At 39.2% G+C, this 25,144-nt stretch overlaps 1 protein-coding gene across 3 annotated transcripts in view; it reads right to left on the bottom strand.

The window, feature by feature from the left end:
* Positions 1-2,351: 2,351 nt before the first annotated feature.
* The window catches only part of tmtc1 (transmembrane O-mannosyltransferase targeting cadherins 1), a 166,758-nt gene continuing 143,965 nt past the window's right edge, over positions 2,352-25,144 (bottom strand). For 2 of the 3 annotated variants that reach the window (XM_020623887.1, XM_020623889.1), the window contains 9 exons: positions 20,277-20,420; positions 16,000-16,108; positions 15,736-15,838; positions 12,972-13,107; positions 12,080-12,224; positions 11,405-11,542; positions 10,440-10,562; positions 5,882-5,959; positions 4,366-5,621 (listed from right to left, as the gene is read on the bottom strand). In XM_020623887.1, the coding sequence (XP_020479543.1) occupies positions 5,436-5,621; positions 5,882-5,959; positions 10,440-10,562; positions 11,405-11,542; positions 12,080-12,224; positions 12,972-13,107; positions 15,736-15,838; positions 16,000-16,108; positions 20,277-20,420 (1,162 nt within the window). In that variant the 3' untranslated portion in view covers positions 4,366-5,435. The other variant, XM_020623888.1, reaches the window with a different exon arrangement.

The following is a 25,144-nucleotide window of genomic DNA, read 5'->3' as shown; positions in this document are numbered from 1 at the left end:
GTCCTAGTACTAACACAAATGGTACCAATTCCACATTAGAAACTTACCAACAAACTGGGTGGACAAGCCTCCATTTTGGCACAACCTGGTTCAACAGTTGGTGACAAATGAGGGAGTCCATAAGGAATGTAAAATAAAGCCAAAGCCAAAATGTATTTAAACATATAGGAAAACATACTTAAGAAGAAAAGCTTTATTATATTGTCATTGTGACACATACAACGAAATTTTGTTTGGAGCCGAGGGCCCTGCTGTGTGCATATGCGCTGCCATCACGGGCAACTTGGGGGGTTCAGTGTCTTGCCTGAGGACACTTTGACATGTGGACTGCAGGCACCGAGATTTGAACCTTCAACCATCCAGTTGGGAGACGACTGCTCTACCCACCACACCCCTGTTGCCCCCATTACTTAAAATACAAATAAATAATTTCTGTGAAGGGTCAAGCATGGGTGCTTTTTCTGGATGAAAAATATGGAGTGTGCGAGTGCATGGATGCGAAAGAAAAGATAAAACAAACAAAAGAGCCACGATTAGCTGGCAGGCCAGGGGAAGAGAGAGCTGGGAATTGCTTGCAGATCTTATAGCGTTCTGAGTCCAGTGTGCTCAGGTGTACTGTATCTCAGATAGGTCTCAGCTCCACCCTCTGACCTCCTGAAAAGAAAGGGAAAAGAGTCACAACAGACTATTTACATGGTAAACAGGCCTAAAAGGTAGAAGGAAATAGGGGGAAGGGAAGGTTGTATCCAAACTCAGATAAGCACACACTGACATCTGGTGGGAACTACCATGAATTGCATGTATACCCTTTTTAAATCCAAATTTTGATGAGAGGTCAACATTAAAGTGGGCACATGAAATGCAAATACAATGAAGCATATAAATCTAGCTTGGATTTTCTTACAGTAAATGCTCTTTCTTTTAATAGCTTTAGGCAAAGTAAATTCAAATAATTAAATAGTCTAATGAAGTTATACTGTAGATGGACTTTTCTTAATTTTTGAGTTTCATAGATTGTTGCATGTACTTTATATTATTTTTGCACTCTAATTACCTATATGCCTTTTTTAACTGTAATGCCACCTGGCTAAACAGAGGTTAAATATTCGGTGTACAGAGGTTGAATAAATGACAAATAAATAAAATAAAATAAAATAAACTGAGAGGAGGCCCCTGCACAGGCCCTGAAGCTCCAGGCCAGATAAATACAGAAATATTCAAGGAAAGATTACTGGTGAAGGAAACATCACTGGTGACTCTCTATAACACACTGTTTATAATACCATTAGTGTACTTGGATGCAGGACAGAGTGTATAAAAGAAATGCACAGTGAAACAGTGAAAGTAAGGGCAAATATTTAGAAAAGGTGTGTTGACCATCGTTGCTTGACCACAATAACCACATACATTTAGCTGACAATGAAAAACTAAAGAAAAAAAACTACAAATTCAGTAAAGCAGTTTTTCACATGCCCTTGATGCACAGGCCGGGTGACTTGTAGACAACTGAAACCATAAATGAACCTATTAAATGCATTTCAGCATGCTCAAGTGAGGAAAATATGAACCATTATGGTGAAAAATCCATAAGAAGGTTCCGGGTTCGTTGCCCCGGCTGACCTGGTGCCTTTCTGTGCGGAGTTTGCATGTTCTCCCTCTGCCTGCGTGGGTTCTCTCCGGGTCCTCCGGTTTCCTTCCACAGTCCAAAGACATGCAGATTAGGTTGATTGGCGACTCAAAATTAGACTTCATCTGAAAAGCGCATCTAGCATAAAACATGCCATGTTTAACATGCGAATCATCAGTTGGGTGGCAACTGATGATTCACTGTGGCGACCCCTAACGGGAGCAGCCAGGAGTAGGAGAAGAAGATGGTGAAAAATCCATGCAACCCAATATTAAGTTTCTTAAGAACCACAACATTTGATGTAACTGCACATCTCCCCTTGACCTTTGACCACTAAAATCTAATCAGTTCATCCTTGAGTCCAATTTTACATTTGTGTCAAATCTGAAGATTTTCCCTTAAGGTGGTCCTGACATATCACATTCACAAGAATCGGACAGACAGACAACCCGTGAGCATTACACCTCCAGCCAGAGCTATTACCACCACAGAGGCATAAAAATGGCACTGGCAGAAAGGACAGCACAAGTCCAACCTAAGGACACTGAGATAAATGGATGAAAGCCACACATAAACAGCACCTATTATCATCCAGGTTAATGATGTAGAAAATGCAGAAAAGCAGCTACAAAATGAACTAAACAGCAAAGTCTAATGGAATATTAGTTGTATAAACAGATACACATGTAACTTCAAACACCATTTAATAAAACATATAGTTTATTTCTTGTTGCAAGTCAGTCATTGCACGAGTCACTTCATTTTCATTCCACAACAAAATTCATTCACAACAAAACCACAACAAGCAACCAAATAGCAGTCTTCAGGGGTTCTGCTACAAATGAAGCCACAAGTTTCAACTCCTCACACTGGAGCAGACACACTAGCCTATTATGCTTGCAGAAGGCTTGCAACATCAGGTCATATACTGAAACCACTTTTGGAAATGGAGGTCAAAGGAACACGGTATAGTTTGTCAACAAAGAAATCATTTCTATTCAGTCATATAATCTGATAGCTATAGAGATTTTGCCTTTTGTTATATTCACTGATACATTCCAACAAAGACAAATCAAAATTCTTTTTTTTAAAAACCGTATCTTTCATGTGTATCAATGATCTAAACTCAAAGGTCCACTTGGTATGTTTTCAGAGCTTTCAACTGTCAGTGGTCTTCAGCGAATGGAGCTGGCCTAATGGAATTTTGGATATGATGTATACTATGTATTAGTAGTTTGCAAGTTCCGTCCTGGTTCAAAGAGGCTGTTCAGTTTATGCTTCTTTAAGCACCTCGTGGTGGATTATGAGGTCTGCCTTGGAGCATTGTTTTGTTGTAGAAGTCAGCCTCTTGTCACTTTAACTTCCTCAAATGACTGTATAAAGTCTTCATCCAGAATTTAACTTGTACTCATGAATCTAGCTAATAGATACTGCAAGTTACTTGATGTGGCTAATGTGCCCTCTCTGTCCATACTCAAAGATTATTTATTGGGTTAAAAAAGCATCACTCTACAATCACAAGTGGTAGCTCTACAGTGAAGCCAGTTTCCACTTGACAAACCAGGAAAATTATGATTTGAAAAACAACAGGCCTTCATGTTGCTTTTGAACTTTTATTCTGGACTTGTTTTTCATACAAGTGTTCCAAGTCAGAGTCACCAAACTCTCTTAAGCACTGGCTATAAATGCTCATTTCCACTTAATGAATGCCATCTATTTTGGAGGAGGCACATGTTTGTGAGATTTGATCGTTAGCTTAAATGACAGCCTTTAATTGCTACTGTACATAAGGCTACCTTCTCTGGTCCATTTATTTTCCACAAATGAAACGTTTCATACTGCAAGCTTCAAGTCATGTTGACAGATTACTGGTCCCTGGAGTCAGCTGCTAATATCCTTCTTTATCTTTCTTTGGTCATCCACTGAGACCTGGTCAATGTCTTCGACCCCTTCCCAGATGATGCTTATTCTTAAGTCACATGATGACACCTGAGCCAGATGTGTTCACAGAATTAGACCTTGACCATTGAAAGCTTTGAAAGGATAGTAAACAGACCTTTGAGCTTAGAAAATTTTGTTAGACATAATATTTCCAAAAGGTGATGAATGAACTCACATGCTCTTTGCCTTCAAGATAATAACATTTTTCACACACTTTGACTGCACTGATGTAAATACATGAATAATTCTCATAGGCAGAGCAGAACACTCAATAATAATCTGTGATTAAGTGCCACAACAGAAATTACTTCACATGAACCTAAATAATAAATCAATCAAACATAAATGTCTAAAGCAGATGTGCAAGCTGACGCACACAAGGCAATGCATGGAGCTCCCAGTGATCTTCAACCAGCCGTTCTTTTTTGTTTACCCCATGAAAGGCTTCTGGATTGTGGCTCGACCAGTCTCTTTGGCGCTACACGCCGAACAATGCTGCAGTCCTGACAAGGTCACCACACAGACAGATTGTCTTAGTAACCAGGTCATTTTATCCAGCAGCTTGGTGGCTGGTGATTGGGCTCCAGAACGGTGGGCAGTGCCTTGCTACCTGATCCACAGCCAGGATGGAACAGCATCTGTGGGACTGTGATGGTCTACTCCCCCCCTGTCAGCCTCCTCTCCAGCCGGTCCAGCTTGGCCAGGTTCTCCTTCAGAAGTTTGGAACCAGGGCTGAGTAGAAGGGCTCGCTGGTAGTACATCCTGGCTGCTGCATAGTCTCCCTGCACACACAAAACAATTCACTCATTACAAATATGTCTTCAGTCCAGAACTACCTGGCAAAGTTGCTTTGTCATTACCTTTACTTCAGTTTATAGTAAAAGCTGGATTTAAAATGCAGCTGTGGCTTTGTCCAGCTGACCGAGGCATTACCTTAATGAAACTAATGTGAAAATCCAAGCAGAAAGACACTTACTGTGCACACATATTCTGTCTTTCTGCTTCTCTACTTCAAACTCTATCACCTGACTGTGGTTGTTTCACTTTATTAACCAATCAGTTTTTGCCACAGCCTGAGTGAGGCCATCTCTTACCTGTCAAATTTTAAAACCGTCCCTCTCCCTGCTGTCGTCATTTCAGTGTTGCTGGTTGCAACCATCCTCTACCACATTCACCTCCACTTCATCAGATCAGTGTTCCAAGGGTCCAGCATCAAGCTCACCGGATTCCTGCTCCAGGCTCTTCTTCAGCATTACCTCTCACCTCTAAAAGACTTTGATGCCATCCTTCTCATGGCTCCTGACTGGCTCATTAGTCTCCTGCACTCTCTCATCTACTCCATCCTCATTGTCACCCATCTTTGACCTCCATCACCACCAGTGTCTAGACTCCAGGGCATTGTTTCCTGTTCCCTTCAGGGCTTGTCATCTCACTTCATAAGTGGTCTGCACCATGGAGTCTAACCACCAAATCCTTTATTTTTTGTTCATACACTCTAAGGCAATAAAACATTTAAGCACTTTTGAACTGCTTCTTCTGTGTCTCTCCTGACTGAAATACAACTAGAGGCCACTGTACCTGAAGTTCTTGCTAAATCTGCTGCAGACATGGTCTAACAGTGGTTTAAGGAGTTCAGTACAAGAAAGTATTTGTACAGCAAAGGCAGCTAATCTTTTGCCACATTATTATACACTCCAGAAAGTACCTGTAAGTATTATGACAGTTAAACATCTCTGTTCTTCAGGCTCTGCACTTCAGCACATTAAATCTGAAATAAAATAATGTATTAAAGCATTAAAGTGCCAAGTCTCAGCTTTAATTTGAGTAGGTTTACATCAACACAGAACAAACTCTGTGGGAGATATAGCTACTTTAACACACAGAGCCCAAGGTTTAGGGTTTCCAAAGTATCTGGACAGATACACATGAGCCAAACACAGTCACATGAAAATTGTGAAAAACCCTTTGCAGTCAACTCGCAGATGCTTTGGATCTGGTGATGTCTTTCCAACCTTTCACTTTCAGCTCTTGTTTGTTGTGGGCTCTCTGACAACTGGAACAATTAAATAAACAAATTCTGACTAATAATCTGCAGTAATGTTGAAAACATTATGGTCAGAAATGTTTATGTTCCTCCATGTTTGTCAGCTGTATTCTTTGTCAGGAGTTTTATGTCCAAACTATACCTTGACACTTTTTTCCCCCTTTGGCATTTTTAGTGAGAGCCTTGGTGAGTTAAGCACACTGGATTGCTTTACTGAAAGTTAAATAACTCAAATGTTTTTTCACCTATTACAGAATGGCACCTGCTACCTTAATGTGCTGAATCCCTCCCATGTTCATCCAGGCCTGGGACTGGTCAGGTTTGAGTTCAACAGCCAGCTTGTAGCTCTAGTGAGAGAGAGGAAAATATTGTAAATAGAAATGGTTAGTGGTGATACATCTGAAGACAAACACTGATGTGTGAATGCAATCAGCTCTGGACACAAGTAACCTCCGTTGTACAGCGCCTATAAAAAGTATTCACCCCCTTGGATGTTTTACCCCTTTTTTTGATTTTATAAATCAATCGTGGTCAATATAATTTAGCTTCTTTGACAAAAAAATTACATAAACCCCTTTAATGTCAAAGTGACAATGTGTGGCAATGTGAAATTATGTTCACCAAAAGTCGTGCAAAATATCTAACATGTTTAGAGATGTTTTAGTAAAGCCACCAGACTGCTTTCATGTTAATTTGAACCAATCTTAACTTTTCTCAATATTACCAAAACATTAGTTCAGGGAAACACTTTTGAATATCTTTTTATTATTGTATGCAAATAACAATTGTGCTTTCTTTGATTCAAAAGTTAACCTTTCCTTCTCCCCACAGAATATAACGTTCTCTTATGTTTGTTTAGTGTTCAAACTGTGTTGCTTAGACTGTGTCGGAACAGTGGTGTCCCCACATCGATCATATAAAATGTGTATTTCAAATTTGTGAGCCATGGTGGAAAGTAGGAGTTATGAACCACATAAAATTATCTTAAGACCAAATTACTAATTCATGAAACAAACTCCAACTCTCATACAAAGCCACATCCAGAGATGGGGCTGTGAACCTTTAAAAGTGCTCTCCTAAAAGAACCAATCAGGAACCTGTTACTATAACAACAGAGTTCCAGCCAGTCAGAGGACCACTGGCAGACTTCTGACCAATCAGGCGAAGCCACATTCCTGAGCCAGCACATGACTGCTTAAGTACTGTCTCTCCTTGGTCTCAGAACAGAATTAGAATTAGAATCAGAATCAGAAAGTTGAATCTCCAAAGTGTGCGTCTTGTCCATCCCTCCATCTGCGTGTTTCCGTGTTTTGTCTAAACTCCTTTTTCTAAATCTTATGCTCACATCACCGCAAAAAGTGTTTTTTTTTTTTATTTAGCAACATTGTAGTGATTTTTGTAAACAAGCCCCATTTCAGGATCATCTTGGAACTCTGGCCCAAAAGGGCCCTAACCCAGCACGTCTCCTTCCCTGGCCAGGTGAGCCCTGCTAAAAGACAAGTCACCTGCATCTGTGGCACAGCTCGGTATCTCACAAAACCACTGTTATTACTAAAATTTAGTCTCTAATCTACTGAAACTTTCTCAACAGATTCTTGACTAAAACCCAGAATTTAGACCCAAAATCTATCTTAATTCTAGACACTCACTTGTCTACCACTGCTAACAATAGACCAGTAATTCCTCTAGCTATCCACGGATTCCATTTTTGTTATGCTGTAGCACTTCGTTGCATTTTTCATCCCAGTTATTTTCTCTTTTGTACATATTGTATATACATTTATTTAGCTTATAACTGACTTCATTGTCATCTTTTCTTTTATTTACAGACACATGGGTCAGTGTCCTGAGAACTCCAAAATTACAAATCAGACTGAATTAATTATTCTGATTAAGCAAATTCATCAATAGTGCCCTGATCATAACAAAGTATGATTATGAATACTAATTTTAATATTTAAAGTGCAGTCATTTCTGCTACCATTGTATTTCTTTAATCTCTCCACTGACTCTTTGTCAGGTTTAAGGATTATTTAATGAGTTCTCTGTATTTTGAGGTGTTGCGTTCTCTGATCACTGGGAGAATCCCCGGGTCTCCAGAACAGAATTTTTTGGCTGTTCTGAGGTCAAGGGTTTTGCTGTTGTTGTTCATTGTCTCTGAAACAGACTCCTACAAAGTCTCAGACTGATGGCTTTGTGGGTTGAACACTTACTTCAGTTTGTTTTGCCATGTGTATGCTATCTTCTCTGTCTGCTCTGTTGTTTCTGTAAAGACCTTTGCAGTTTCAATTTTGAAAAGTGATAAATAAATGAAGTTTGATTGCAAACATGGTGAACATGCTATGAAAATTTTACTTCCATTGTGTATATTTTTTGACAATAGTATGCATATTTAGACTTTAAACCTTATACACACAATGGCAGAAAGTAACTGTAATGCACAAGGTAACAAACAGAAGGAGCTTTTGGACATAACACATGACATGCCCACTGAAGGCAACAGTGAATGCCCTAGCACCTAAATGAAATGCAGCTATTTTTGATATTATGAATTGCCATTGTTTGTTACATTTATTCACACCCCTGAAACAAATATTCCCAACTACAGTATTAACCTACTTCTCATGCTATGAGCAACAGCTGTGTTTACACTGCTGCAGCACTGTGAAAAACTACTCTCTGAAGATTATAGTAGACTTGTCAAATCTGTGAGCACAGTGAGCAATATGTTCACTCCTTTTTACAGTGCATTCTGGGAGCTGCATTACTAGGGGAAGTAGAATTCCAACACATCAGTGTCGAAAATCCATCAGAGCAGTGATATATAGAAGGACTGCAGTGCTCCAAAGAGCTATAAATACACTGGAGGAGAACACTGTGCACCATTTAACTTTAAGAACAACTTTTATTTCAGTATTAGTAGAAGCTGGTGGTTTACAATAACAAGGGTATCTTGGCTCTGTGACTGGTGATCCTTCACCATAATTTTTAACAGAAAAGGTGTGATTAGCTTTTATGAATTTATACAGATTTTTTTTTTTTTAAACAAACATTCTCTTAACTTTGTAAAACACAAAAATTCTATTTTGAAAGCCAAAACAGTAAACATCTAATTTATTTATGTTTCTTATCTGCATGATTCAGGCAGGCCTGTGAATGTTGAGATCTGTGGCCACACTTTTTGCTCTGACACACAAGACAAAAAAAAAACAAAAAAACAAGACATAAAATAAAACCTCACTTCAAACAGTCTTCAGGCTGCTCACCTCATGTTTTTTCCTCCTTCAGATACTGAAGGAGGGAGAAATAACATCACACTATTATCTGTAGAAACCAATAGAGCCATCTCCTTGCACAAACACTACTCTCTTTAAAGCTGCAGTGACCTGAGGTCGTATCCTTGGCTCTTCCTGCCTTGTTTCCACTCCATCAGTGTTTTCCATAAAGAGCTCAGAGTCATCTCTTTGCTTTGCTTACTTTCTCCAGCCTTTGCATCAGGAAGCCAGTTGAAGTTTCCTGTGCAACTTCCTTCACAGATTAAATCTGGGCTATGGAACGAGTTGTTCAGCGTGCCAGCATGGACGGTAGATTTTAATGACTAACAAATCATTCTATTGTTCTTGTTGATACTGAACACATCGTTCAAACATTCACAGTGTTGACTGGAAAATGACATTAGCTAATGACATCAACAAAAGCTAATTAGAACCAAGAGTTGGCAAACAACACAGAATGCTTAATGAGGTAAAAATAAATAAATAAATAAATCAAGAAGAAGAAGCCCAGAGTAGCAACTAAAGGCTTAAAGGAATCACTGGAGCTGCTTAACATCAGAGCTTCAGCTGTCCACCAGCAGAGGCTTGGTAGTCATTGGTGATGCAACAGAACAATGACCCTAAACACTGAAGTAGATCTGCTACAGAATGACTTCAAACTAAGACCATTGACCTTTGATCTGCTATGTCAGTTTCAAATTCTGTGACTTGAACACAGTTATACTAGAAAAATAACCATGTGTAATATCCTGGTAGATATGTCACAGTCCCATGATGAAGACATGTTTGGTATCACAATATCTGGAAATTACAAATATCTATAAACAACTCTATAAATTACACTTCTTATTTTACCATAAATCTATAGAGCAGCTGTTAACTTTCCACTGAGGGAGAAAATCTGGAAACACATGGACTTTACACTATCCTGTGAACCCTGAAAGACTAATCAATTAAAATAATCAAGTCATCAGTGCACGATTACTTAAAGCTACAAAATGTAATTTAAGGTAGGGCTAGGATGAAACTCCAGATCAATCCACTCTACTCCGCCCAGCACTCCCTCTCCCTGCTGCTACGCTCTGCCACACTCTGTCCACCTCTTCCAACATTTGTCATTATGAAATTACAACAAATGCAACAAAACTTATTGATCAAGCAGAAATAATTGGAAAATCTCTGATTGGTTAGAGAGGTCAATCTTACTCAAAACCTTTTAGAATTTAATATCTCTGAACTGCTGCCGGTTCTGTTTAATGAGTCTGGCTCACAGGAGGCTTCGACAGCACCTCTCCACATTAAAACAAGTTTTGGAGCAGATTTCTACAACAAATATATTTGAAAAAAGGTAGCTGTAGCTTTAACTGCACAAATGTTTTAAGTTTAATAGGCAGTTTTGTTGTTAAAGTAATTTAAATACAGTTGAAATGATAGAAAATCTATACTTGCTTACAGCAGGAACAGGAGAAAGAAGAGCAGTAAAAAGTCAGTGAATGAGAGATGAAAAGTAAGTGAAAGAGAGAGGGAGAGGGAGAGAGCAGAGGAGTTGTACCTCAAAGGCTCGGTCCAGCTGGTTCATCTCTCGGAGCTGGTTCCCTTTGGAGAAATACAGCTCTGCTCTCACTGTCAGATCACTGGGATTCTGCTGCAGGGCTCTGTCCAGGGCATCCAGAGCCTGAGACAGACACACACAGTCAGTACACATACAAATACACAGTGGCAACACATTAACACACACATAGCTGAACAGACATACTGACTGAACAAACACTGATGTTTAATTTCTGCTCAAATGCTGCAGAAACTCTCTGGAGGTCAGACAAAAAAAGACAGAAATGGGTATAAACACAGAAATTAAACAACAAATTGTGTACACTGAAGGACACAGATGTTTAGTCTGTTTCTGGGTCAATCCAGGGAATGCTTTATAATTTTTGCAAGTTATTTCATATTGCCTTATGTCTAAAAGAAAGATGAGAAAATTGAGAGGAGTTATGTACAAAGATGGAGTCAGGATGTGGTTAGCCTATCCTAGCATAAAGATAGGCATACTTATTCTTGATAATCCTTTAACCTCTAGAGTCCTGAGCTTTGGAAACCCAAGCTGTGCGGTCCTCATATGAGGACGCAGGGACTCTAGAGGTTAAACAAAGAATCTAAATACTTCTTCCACCATTCATCATGGCTCTGTGTAGCATCACTATACTCCACTGTAATGTATTTGCACTGCAAAACTGTGGGCACATTCAATCACACAAAAAAGCTCAAACACAAGGGTCAAAAGTAGAAGACAGCACTGATGGTAGTGATCAAGCAGAGAGGAAGATGAATGGCAGCTGCTCGCCTCAAAATGGCTGCTGGTGTTATGTTAAGTGGAAGCGATTAGTTTCCAGAGTAACCGTTGGATCAGAAACTGTGCCCTGCTGGGAGTTTATTGCTATTTTTCCTCTTAGCAAAAAACACCATGGCCAGGAAACATGCACCTGCACATACAGAAAGACGCACATGGAAACACACCTCTGTAAAGTTGCCACGCTTGCTGTATATGGCAGACAGGAGGCGGTAACATTCGATGCAGCTTCTTTCCCTGGATATGATGTCCAAGGTCATGTTCTCTGCCTCTTTGGTATGACCAGCCATGGCTAAAACCTGAGCCTGGGAAAGAAATACAGTGTATGCCAGCATGTATCTGGACAGGTTTCAATGTTCAAAAACATTATTATGAGGGCTAGAGATGTCCTAATCCAATACTAAGTATTAGTATCGGCGCTGATCCGGACATATTGATTCTAGGGTTCAGGTTATGTTTAGGTTAAGAGTAGGGTTTGGGTTACGCATTACTCACACTTTAGAGCACAAAACCTGTTTGCATACTCATGTTGTTGAGACTTGGCCTTAATGTTAATCACTGAATTTTAGGGTGACAATTTGTTTTAAGGTTAGAATAAGAGTTAAGATTAGGCAAGTAGGTAAGGTCATAGTTAAAGCTAGGCTAAGTCTCTAGGAATTGAAAGTAAGTCAATGAAAAGTCCCCATGAGGTATGAAAACAAATGTGTGTGTTGTGTGAGAAATGAGAAAGAGTTGGGTAAAGAGTTCAGTGCCAGACAGATGTTGTTTTGGTGAATATCTGCAACTCAAACACACACATATCCAGATGTCCTGGTATTCAGTGATTCAGTGTTTGTGCTCACCAGAGCCAACCAGATATCGGTGCTCTCTGGCTGCAAGGCAGCGGCCTCTCTGTACACCTGCAGGGCCTCCTCATATCGCCCTGTGTTGTAGTACAGCGCTCCGAGAGGTGCTAGGATCTCCACCTTCCTTGTCACCTGCAGAGCCCTGCAGGCAAAGGTCAAAGGCCATGTTTTACATCAATTACTGCCCAATAAACAACATGAGCTTTAAAGTAGTGTTAACAGCAGGCTGTGAAGCAGTGTTAAATGAGCTGGAGTTTTTCGGCTGTAATTATACATGTCTCAGAAATAATCAAAGAATGACTAACTGACATTATATGGTAAAAAAAATACTATAAGAGGAGTCTTAAACCACATGAATTGTATTGTTCCCTTTAAATTTCAGTTTAAAAAAACGCTCCAGCATTTTGGGAAATTTATATCTTTGCTTTTTTGCCAGTAGATGGATGTCATTATTCTGTCAATATCAGTTTCATAAAGAAGAAGAAGGTCCAAAAATAAATGGACACAGAAAATATGTATTAAAGATTTATTATTTCAACTGCACTCATTTTCTTCCCCCTGAAGATACCTTTGATTTGACTTGGGTACAATTCAATGATATAATATTTTTCCTTCTGTAGATTCTTTATCCTTCCACTTTGAATGTTATGAATTAGTCATTTTTGTTATATAATCCAAACTGAGAAACAAAAAACAAAGTGCATGAATAAAACATCTAAAAAACACAACAGTTAACAGCAACAACAAGCAGTCGTTTTTTTCTTGTCCTTCTGGGAGGTCAAAGGTCACAGTTAGCTACACAGCAGCAGCAGCAGCAGCTTTCTCACTCCAGGCTGCACTGAGTAGAAGCTTGACTTCTAAGAACAGTGTACTGCTAAAATATACTGACCTCTTGTACCAAGACTCTGCTTCTTTGTTCTCATTGGATGATCGGAGCAGACGGCCCAGGTTCACCATGGCAACATAGTGTGCTGGTTTGAGTCGAACTGCTTGCTGGTAGTGAGCGGCGGCCAGCTCCCCTTCTCCTAGAAGAGAGGAGCCAGCAAAGAGAGAGGAAAAGAAGCAGGAGGACAGTGGAAAGGAATGAAGAAGAGTGGAGGAGAAGGAATACAGAAGGAAACAAATATGTACAGGGGTGAAAGAGAGGATGAAAAGAAAAAATAATAAAAAAGAATCCAGAAGAAAAAATGAGACAGAAAACTTTGAAACTTCTGTGACAAGGATTTCCTAGATGTAATATGTGTAGTACTACTGATGAAACTTCCATGGCGTCTGGTTAAAATGTTACATTAGAAAGAATTTAGCTACAGTGTTGGGAGTGTTGTTCTACACTAATCAAAACCCAAATGAATTATTAATCCATTGTCACGGAGGTGGATAACTGACCCTAATATAGCACTCTATATTCATTTACAGGAGCACAGTGGTATGCTTTAATCCAGGGACAGCAATTTGTGCTGACAATACATTACGCTTACCATTTTCAAAAATATCCCTTATGTCTTTACTTGACTTTTTTAAACTTTACTTTATTATTCTATCTTTATTTTATTGTATTCTATTTTAATGCACATTGGGGACCACTAAACTGAAATCAAATTCCTTGTGCTTTAGCATACTTGGCAATAAAGATTCTGATACTGTCTTCAGATTGATTTGCCAGCCCTCCGGTGACTATAGGTTACCCCGAAACATCAATTTGGATACATCAATATGTATGACTGCATACTCTTTGCAATGGTTCACAGTTTTTGTTTTGGGGCTTTTCAGTTGAATTCAGTACAATCTGGAAATCAGCGTACAGGACTTGAAGCTTGTAATAAAGAATCCATTACAGTGAACTCAACCTTCGTCAAATTGATTGATTTGACTGTTTCCAACACAATGTGCTGACTGACTGAGAGTGTTTGTACTTTTTACGTCAAGCAGCCAGACTCTGCCAAGATGTCTGTCCATCATTTTGTTCCCGTCAAACTATAAAATCTTTAAAAACTTCTTTAATGCTTTCATCCATCATTTCAATGCCTGACCCACCTCCACCCTTTTGTCTCCACTTTTTGTCAGAACCAATTAGCTCCTATGGCGTTGCACTCCAGGGGAGCATTCACAACTTCAGTTAGGCGTTTTTCTGGTGTCTAGACACCAGTGGTGGTGGAAAGTATTGCTGTGAAACTATCATGTCACCAGAGGGTGTAATCGGCTCACAGATCTTCACAGGTTTTCTTATTCCTAAATAAACTAATTAGTTAGTCTCCCTTAACTAAAATATAGCTGGGAGCAGAAACTTTGCCTTCTGAAATTTTACAGTTTGTTGATGCAAAGTATTGCAATCACACACTGTGTTGCTGAAAATTTAAAAAGACAACATGTAAAGCTGGATGTTTTGATAAGAGCAGAACATGAATTTACAATTGAAAAAAATATTTGACAGCCAACTCTCAAAACCTTGGTCTTAGACTTTTCAACAACTTCATGAACTAAGTGGCCTGTTTATTAGGTACAGCTATACAATCTATTTCAATCTGATACAGTTCTGTCAAAACTTTTCTTCAATTTTATATTGTTCGGGTTTGGTGACACTGTCAGAATTCAATTATATGTTTTTACTGAGTTCATAATTAAAGACTGTGTGGTATTACATACAGTACATGAGAGGGTCAGAAAATAAGCAAGCAAGCAAAAGGTTATTTATATAGCACCTTAATAAACCAAGGTTACAAGGTGCTTCATGGGAGGGTAAAACAAAAACACAACACAACAATGTGAAGCCAAATAAAATACAACAAAATGGGCATAAATTCTAAACACATAATAAAATGGACATACAAGTGCCCTACTTGGTGCCAGTATGGAATGGCTCCCTAAATAGGTACATTTTCAGAAGAGAGGAAAAGACCACTAAGTCTGAGGCTGACTGAATATCAAGTGGAAGGCTAGTCCACAATTTAGCAGCTACCACCATAAAAGGTCAGAAACATGTTTAAAGCTAAAGGGACAATCTTCCCCACTGAGTAACAATTCAAGCAGCTCAGAGATATACGGAGGTGCCAGACAGTGCAGACCTTTAAAAACAACATAGTCCAGTACAACACCACTAACTAGAGCCTCGAGGCTACAACATATAACCGTGGTGACTTGGCATTTTTTTTACTATTTATGGTTTATTTTTAGTTACAGGCAACTTTCAAATCATTGAATGACCAACACAGTATGATTTAGCATTTACGTTTGTTAGCATTTTTTGAAAAGCATGATTTCTGAATAAAGTGCACACAATTAGTTCTGTGTTGTCAACACTGATGTTCAGTTACCCTTAAGTTGCTATGATATTGTTGTCATTCTTTTGAATGACTATGCTGTTGCACCACACCATGGTCTGACAGTACTGTATGTTTGTCCTCCGCCATGGAGATGATGCAGTGAGCCCATGAGCCCATTTATTTATTTGTTTTTTGAAACTGTATAGCAGAAGATTTGTTGAACTGCATTACACAGCACAGGTGTGCCTAATAAAGTGGCCAAATATCCAAACAAAGAGATCCTTCAACATCATTTCAAAAACTTTATCAGCTTGACAAACAGGCAGTGTTTGAACTATTGGTGGAACCATGGTGTTTATTCATCAGCCCAGGGGCGAGTGAGGCCCCACTCACCTGTATCGACCAGAAACACTCCGTAATTATTATGCAAGTCAGAGCTGTCTGGGCAGTTCTCTATACCTTTCAGATACACTTCATTGGCTTCATGAAAGCGTTTCTGTGGAAATGCAGATGAAATTAATACAGGATTAAAACAGAAATGAACTAGACCAAGGTTAGAGGAAGTTACAAAATAGTGATAAGGTATAACATGCCTACAGGCACACAAGTCAAATATGGTTCATATTTCTGTGTGTGTGACAGATATGGGTGTTTCACCTGTTCAGCATAGAGTGATGCCAGACTGGAATAAGCATCAGCAAAATGTGGACCGAAACGTATGGAGTCTTTCAGCAGAGCCTCAGCCTCTTTCTCCTTCCCCTGGGACCTCAAAGACAGCATCATCATCATCATCATCATCATCATATTATAATCATCATATAAGCTTCCTCATAATCATTATCAACAACAGGATTTGATCAAATGCTCATCAACACCACAATAATCATCTTCATCACCATCATAAAAATGATTATACTCCCATCATGACCACCACATCATCATCATCATCGGTGTCATAGTCACACACTGCCTTTGTCATTTTTGATTGGCTCACAAGCTTCAGGAGGGAGGGCCTTAGAGGAAAATTAAGTTTACTCTTTGAAGATTTCTGCATTTATGTACAAACTTACAATTACGAATGGACACAATCTTGTTTATTCCAAGGGTTCATTCCTTTTTTCCACCAGCACAGTGAATGTTTAACAGCTGTACTCATTAAAGGCAAGACAGATTATGTGTGTGTGTGTGTTATTAGCTAAATCACACTGTGTTTCTCTGTATTTGTGACTTAGATAACAATTGGACCACATTTTATGACCAATTCATGCATAAAACAGGTCATTCCAAAGGGTTCACTTTTACTGCCATTGTATTTGCAAATCTAAGGGCAAACCCTGGAGGAGAGAGTGGAAATAAGGACACATTAGAGTAATGCCCTGCAGATTAATACAAACAGCAATGTTTTGTGATAGGCAATAAATGATAACCCTCATCTCTGATGTGTTTTGGTTTATACGAACGAACTGTATTATCATACACTCATCATTATTATCGCTGTCACAAACATCAGCATCTTCATCATCAGATGAAGCACTATTACACTTTCAACCATAGAAATATATTACACACTCATTGTGTTTCATTTGTCATGCAGTTTTACACACATACATTATTCACATTCCAAATATACAGCACATATACAGACAGACACACACATACAGAGCTGTCATGAACTTGCAGCAGTGGATCTATGGCTCAGTTGGTCTGTTTGTTCTTTCAGCTGCAGTAATAACACAACAATGGTAATGATGCTGAGCCATAATAAGGGACACGATTCCAGCTCCTATTATTGATGTAATTTTCTTTTAGAGCCAGCAGAGCTCAGGGGAATATACGCTGCTTGACCACAACACAAACAAACAAAAACACCTCCATAAAAATATAGACAGCTTGTGAATTTAAAGTGGTGGTATCAGGAGTCAGGGTAATTGACAATTTTCATTTAGCAAATGTAATGAGTCATCTATTTTAATTTGACTCCAGTATGATTAATGCCACTGCCTCTTTGAGTTCCCTCTGAGAACTGCAGCTATGTGTCAACATATAAATTCTGTTTGAGTCCATGTGCACAAATAGCAACTCTAAGATTCTGAATCATTTGTGAAATGAATCATGGTCATTGAGGGCGCATTTATCGATAAGAAACTAAACTAGCATCTTCTTCCCTAGCAACAATCTAAACTACAGATGCTTAGTTGGGAAAAACTGTACAAAAGCAGCCACCAGCTGGAAGCTACCCTTAGCTGACTAACGAGTCTAGATTCGATAGTCCAGCAGAGCGTTTTTCTGGCCTAGAGCCATTTCTTTGGCTGTTGAAACACAAAAAATTGGTTCAAAATTAGGCACTGGCTCCGAACCAGCCCTAGAACTGTCTTGGTCGAAAAGGGGTCTGAGACATCTTTATCACCTAAGGGAGTAGGATCCTGAAAGATGAATCACCACCCATTAAATTCCTAAAGACAGTTACAACACACACTCATGGTCCAACCCTAACCCCCTCTCCAAGACGCTCTTTGCATACAACCAAGGCAAACTCTCACACAAAGATTAATGGTCAAGCTTATCAGTAATAAATGCTGGAACTCAGACTGAACTCACCCAACACCCCACCAACTCACATGGGCTCAATATGGACACATGCTGGAAATTTTATTAATATTATTTTGTAAATGTATGACATGGACATAAGACCATGTCCTTCTCTTATGATCTTATGTCTGAATTGGCCAAAAATAGTTGAACCCACCTCCCTTTGGTCAGAGAGTTCTCCATGTCTTTGTATAGTTAACATGCAATTGTTTTGCCTGCATTTTTTTGTATTTAATCCATTTGTCTAAATTATACACTCACACTACTGCAAGAAGTGCTTTTCTAGGAATTAATGTTCTTTTGAAATTTGAGTTTCCTCTTGTTTGTAAGCAGATGAGACATGTCTGTCTGAAGCCTCCAGTGCTAATTTTGAAAAGCCAGTCAGCCAAGGTTTTGTAGACAAAATCTAAATTAAGTTGTATTTCATCTTAATTGTATTTAAGCTGCAGAAAATGCCATCAGAACAATCCAGTGGTGATCAGTGTTAGAATAGACACGGTTCTTTTGACATGGTCTAAAAACCTACACACAGAGATTCTTTTCTGGCTATCCACATCTGAACAAAGATCACTGAACCACTGGCCAGACCTTGGGAGAAGGCACAAAGAGGAAGACAGCCAGGGCTGATGATGGACATCTTCCAGGCTCGTAGCCCAAAAGGTGTCCTGGCACTCCTGATCACCACTCCACTCTGAGCCCAAAGTTTGAAAGCAGACCGTTTCTCCACCCAGGGTTCATACAACTTCAGCATGCTCCAGTCCACCATGGCTAGAATATGGTTGATTCATTCACTCACCAGTCCATTCCAGCCATTTCTGTTTCATTATGTAGTATCTCATCCATGTTACACTCCTCTCTCTTTTTCCTTTGTGCATGCTGTATATGTGAATACATGTATTTATATAATAGATTTTTCATCTCCCTTTCTAGGAACTTCCTTTTTCAGATTGAGATTTGTTATTAATAAGTGTTTGTTGTTTGCTAGGTAGCTCATCAGATCAAAAGCTTGATGCCCCAATCTTAACATATTACTACGAGGTATATTCATATTCATAATCTGTTGTCCAAGTTTGGCACAGAAGAAAAAGATGTTTATTGAGCACACAGAGTACACAGAAAAAATGACATTTACTGCTGCTGTTCTCAACTGCGGCTGCTTGTAAATTAGTAAAATATCCTGCAGGCACCAGCGCTGGTGCTCCCTCTTTGTTTGGGTCTGTTTGTGTTGACTAATTATCCTGAAGTTTTATTTGATTTGAAGGTGACTGCCCTTTGGTCCCTTTCAGATCACGAACTGTGTTTACCATCTAAGGATTACTCTAGGAATCATTTGAGAGTACACTGTAAGTTAACTTATGCCCCTTATGGACAGAACTACAGGACTGAAATATTCACTCTGGTCCCCTCAGTCATTTAACTCATTATTCTGGAAGGAAGATCAACTGCTGGGAAAAAGACATGGACATTCAGTAAAAAAAAGCCAAATACTAATAAAACTAATAAAAACTGTACATTCAAATATTGGTTACACCTTCAGGAGGAGCTTTCAGTTTCGCTGTTAGGCTCTAACATTGTTTCAGCATCAGTCTGAAAACTAGCCTGACCAGGAGCAGGGATCCGTTTCTGTCCTAACTTGGGTCAGACTTTTTCTAACCTCTTATGAATCAGAACTTCTGGAAAATTTGTCTGAATTACTGAAAGCCCATTTAATGGCTAGCCTTGTTTCATTCAAAACACAACTAAGGTCACCCTTACTGAGGTCAGTCTGCCATGATATCACTGCAGAGGCATGACTGGATGTGTCACACAAGCAATTGGATCAAAGGTGTATGACTGGGAGATGTGATGATGATAATGCAGATCTACTGCAAATTCTCAAATCTGGCCTTTTTGTATCTAACAATGCAACTGAAAAATGGAGAAAAACTGTAATACTGGTCATAACATTTTAGATTCACAGCACATGAAGGTATCATAGAGCAATCAATGACCTGTCTCCCCTTTGCCATTTTTATTTTTGGTTACAACAGAGATAACAGGGAGATAATTAAACATGTTTTTCTCTGTTGTTGTGATCATATTTCTGGGGGGAAAGGCTCTGTTGCATTTTAGCAACAATTAAGAGGTTGCTTCTAGAACATTAAGACTGTATCCAGCTGTGAGGGCCACTGCCAGTTTCAGGAGCTCTTTCAAAAGTTTTTAACACATTAACGAGTCTCCAGCTGAGTGTTTTCAGTTTCTGTCATATTTCACAAAGCGACAATTAGGCTTTTGTTGTATGTGTAAAAAAACTGCTGCTGTTCATAACTGTTTTCAAACAGCTTTTCAGAGTGCGCGCGTCTTACTTGAGGAGGTTTCCCAGGTTGAAGAGAGCTCGGTTATGCTGAGGGTTGGTGTTCAATGCTTTCCTGTAGTAGCGTTCAGCCTCCTCTGGGTTGCGTGTCAGAGTGCCGAGATTGTTCATGGCACTGGCATGACGGGGATATAACCTGAGAGTAGAGGAGAATCAAACTGCATTTACTGAGAACATTTTGGATGAAAATGGAATTGCAAACCTTTAACGAGGGAAATCAAAGAGCCACAGCCAGTGTGGGGAATGCAGGAGGTCTTGGTCTAATTATTTTTATGCTACTGTCAAAATAATTATTTTCAAAATATCGTTTTCACACACATTTTATTGCTGCATATAAAGGTTGATGCTATCATCAGAATTTCAAGGGTATATTTTATAGGCAGTTCAAACACAATTTTGTTAAAGAAAAATATGGAATAAAGTCACATTTTTGCAAAATGTAAATATAGACCTCAGTTCTCTAATACTGAGTTATTAAGATACTGACAGTGATGGTGAAAGTTAGAGTGATGTTTTACGATTATGACAAAGCTGCACATCAATTAGAAAATCAATGACTATGTGTAATATAGGCGGTGTTTGTAGTAATGAACCCGCAGAGAATTATTACCAATTCTGCTGTGTCCCTCAACTCTAGGAACTGAGCAGCTCATGGCTTCGGTTTCCAGCAGCAGGCAGCTGTTTTCAGCAAAAAGGCTCACATAAACCCAATGGACACTGTGTGCCCAGCAGAAAGACACAGGTAGAGTCTAGCTGCTCAACATAATGGAACATTTACCACAACTAAAGAGAATTTTCTCACGAAGTGGATAGAAACCAAATGTGAACAAAAGGTTATCCACCACTAAAATTCAAAGCACAGAACTAGAACATTCTTTAACTCCCTTTCAACAAACAGTGACTACAGCTAAAGTTAATGCTTTCTGATGTCATTAAAGGTCTGCTTTCATCATTTCTCTACAGTAGTTTAAAATAGCACTTTTTCATGTTACTTAAAAAAATCCTTGATATTTGTAATATGTGTATTTTGTATTTCATATTTATTTTATCTTGATTGTTTTTTAAATAGAACGTATTTTACTCATCCAATTAGACAGTGACTTATCCAAGATATTACTTACATCAAGTGAATTTATCGTTTCATTTTTATTTTTAAAAAAAGTTGGTTTTACACTTGTTTTTAACAGTCAATCTTCTAGCTTGTTATTTCTGCAACTGGGCATCGCTGTCAAACTATATAAACCTTAGGAACCACTATTGGCTCTGCACTTCCAGATTTAGGCATACCATAACAAGATCCTGACTGGACTAAGTGCCTTGTCACAGTGATAAGGATTATCTTCAGAACAAATGCTGCAGATAAATCAGCAGTGAGTGTGTGGAAGCTGCAGCCAACAGCCTCTCTGCTGACATTTACTGCTGCTCTCCATCACACCTACAAAAGAGCTCTGCGTAGTTAAAGTACACTTTTATAGTTAGTGCCCATGATGGTGACACGAGCCAGACAAGACGCCTGCTGCAAAAGGTGAGGTGGCACTGTGGTAATGCTCTTTACCATTTCTATGGTAACCTTGTGCTACATGTGGATGGGTTAGCTTTTTAGAGAGCAGAAAGAAAAGCAAGTGTGGAAACACCAGAGAGAAACCAGCAATGAACTACAGTGATCAACTCAGTTGATCTGTTCAGACTGTGAGGTGCTGAGCAGCAAATCTCTAGAGCTGAGCAACAAAGGTCTTCTTGTGTTGTCTCCTACAAGTTCCTGATGCCAACGGACAGTCAAGCCCCAGTCAGTGACAGTTTTAGCGTATTTCTTTGTTTTGCTGTAAAGCACTTTGTAACTTTGAAGTGCTATACACATAAAGGCTATTGACAATTGATAATTTGACCTGATGATGGACATATAGCTGAAAATTAAGAGTCAGGGGTTCTGCAGATTATCCCCTGGGGTACTTAATGTTTGCACAAAAGTTCATGGAAATCCATGAAATAGTTGTTGAAGCATTTTATTCTGATGGACCCATCTACTGACTGGCTGACACTGTCATCCTTAGTTTTGCTGCTAGCAATTAGTTACTTCAGTGCCACTAAACTAAGAAAATGGATAGTCGCATTAGCACCTACTTATGTTACATGATGTCACATAAACTTTGACATTATGATAAAAAAAGATTTGAAGAATCATTAGGTTAGTTTGCTCCTTATGGCTCCTCATGTCCTTGTTATTATGTCCTGCAGCCTATGAGCTAAAAATCAATCAAGAGCTGCCACCACTGAAGACATCCCGAACCATTAAATACAAAACCGAGGAAAGAAGGCAGCCACTGGGTACATCCCGCTTCCACTATTTGATCATTCCTTGCTTCTTGCTTAATATGGATATTGTTCTGGTCCTTCACTTTAAAGGCTGTTCCAAAGCTCTTATTTCTGCTCTGAGGAGTGAAGATCAAGGAGGGATTGGAGGAGCCATGAGCCAGGATACATAAGACCGTCCTTCACTGACATCTTAACAGTCCAACACATCCCATTACTAGAAATCTGTCAGTGACTAGATGCGGGAGCTGATTGGATGGATGTGATACTACATGACAACCTCACCACAGTTTTATTTGGACAGACAAATAATAGTTTCAATAGGTTCAAGCGTATAAATCCCAAGATTTAGTTTTCATGTTTTTCATATCCACCTTCAGAACATAAATAATGGCTCTGTAGGTCTGAATAACAAAAGAACCACCCTGCAAGCTAAAGGTTAACCTGCTGTTGAGGCACGCTCTCAGTTCCCTATTAACTTTACTACGGCACGTTTGCATATATTTGAATATTCAGGGGCCCTGCAATTCACAATATGGTCCAAATGTTGAGTCCCTTTACAGAAGTTCACTGAACTTTTTTGAGGAAAAACTCTGTTAGACTACATAATGTTTATAGCAGAGTATTTTTATATGGAAATATAAATATCAAAATGTCTCTGGAGCAGATCTTCAAATACTTAATGCAGGTTTTTAATAAATATTCTACCTCACATACATATAACATTTGTCAAACAATTTTTTATGTTGAACAGTGAGAGACTGTGCACTCTTCTTTTCATGTGGACAATCAGTATATGGGCAATTATAAGCCACTATAAGACACAATACAGTTGTTAAGGATGACAGACAGCTGATCCAGCTGTGGTGTGATCATCAGAAACAAATGCCACTTTAGATGATGGCTCAGAGGAAAGGACATCTAATTTCTGTGCAAACATCTTTCCTTTATTCCTCTCTCACACACATCTTTTCCTGCATGTCTCCTCATGTCTGCAGTGGGAGGGACCAAGATGTGAGGGAAAGACACAAGTGAGGGAAACACGGGAAACATGCCATTAAGGGAATTGGGATGCACCCAGAGAATCTGATCAACTAACAGACTGTGGCACACACACATAAAACTAAATTATACAAAAAATAGAAAACATAATAAATAAATGGAGATGTCTCTCTCACACTATCTACTTCATGGATTATGTCTCAAACTGACAAGTTAAAACGGCAAGAAAAGGAATAAGAAAAGATGCGCTAAAAATAATTTGGGATTTAAAATGTCAAGGTTCAAAGGGATCTTTGCCCTCTCACTGCCTTCGTTGGAGAAAAAAAGCAGCAGAAAAAAGCAAGAGGCTGGTTAATTAAAGTGAGAATGAGAGGTCTGGCAGGTTTGGGGTTATTACGAGCTGGGATGTAGTTTGGAGCTGGATGAAAGCAACTGAAGCTTTTTTCCTCAGGGTTTGGCAGAACAGCAGAGTGGATCCGCTGAAGCTCCCACATGCTGCTGCAAGAAGACTGGAGAGAAGTAGAGGTGGAAAGGAAGGAAGACAGGATGCAGAGAGTGTAATCAAAAGATTACAACAAACATGTTATGACCCTGGATTCACGCTGAACAATGAATCCTTTATATTAACACTAGAACCACCAAGAGATCATTTTGACCTCTCTTCACTATTAAAATGCATGTAACTTTGTTTGAGTAAAAACCCTATGTCTCCCAGTCAATGACTTTTCCTAAAAGTGTGTTACACATCATCTTATGCGTTTTGGGAATTCTGGAATAAAAGAGAGGAAAAAAAAGAGTGGTTTTACCTAGAACCGCCAAGAGGTCATTTTGACCTTCATTATTCCTAATGCAAAAATGGTAAATAGACTGCACTTGTATAGCCATATAAATTATATATCCAGTCAGATACACAGCTCAAAACACTTTATAGTAATGCCTCACATTCCCCCATTCTTACACACACACATACTTTTCAAAATTAGCAATAGGCGTTGCTAGGCAACCAAGATACAAAGTGAGTATAGTGTAGTGATGAACCTGATGCGGCCTTACCTAGGTAAGGGGAGAAATGTTACTACAGACAACTTTTTTACATCACTCCCCCTTGTTCATAAACTCCTAGTAAGGATCACCAGCCTGGTGAACAAAAACAGGTGTTCACTCCCACCTTCTGTGAATCAGAAAGCATCACTGCATGACATCAAAGTGATGAAGAATGACAAGACAATACTTAGAATGTATCAGGTCAAGGTGAACAAAAATGTGTGCATCCTCAGCACAATGCACCAGACGGTGAACGTGGAAAGTGACAGCCAGAAGAAAAAGCCAGACACAGTGCACTATTATAACAAGATCAAGGTGGGAGTGGATGTCCTGGACAAAATGATCAGACAATACTCCACAAGAGCTGCCATGCGCAGATGGCCAGGTGTCATCTTCTATAACATGTTCGACCTGGCTGGCGTCAATGTATGCATTCTTTACCGGAGCTGCACAAAAGCAAAACTTGCTAGGTGCGACTTCCTTCTGCAGTTGTGTAAGGAATTA

The sequence above is a fragment of the Monopterus albus genome, unplaced genomic scaffold (assembly GCF_001952655.1).
Source record: "Monopterus albus unplaced genomic scaffold, M_albus_1.0 scaffold315.1, whole genome shotgun sequence".
NCBI classification, from domain to species: Eukaryota; Metazoa; Chordata; class Actinopteri; order Synbranchiformes; family Synbranchidae; genus Monopterus; species Monopterus albus.
This window is presented reverse-complemented; position numbering and strand designations above follow the sequence as displayed.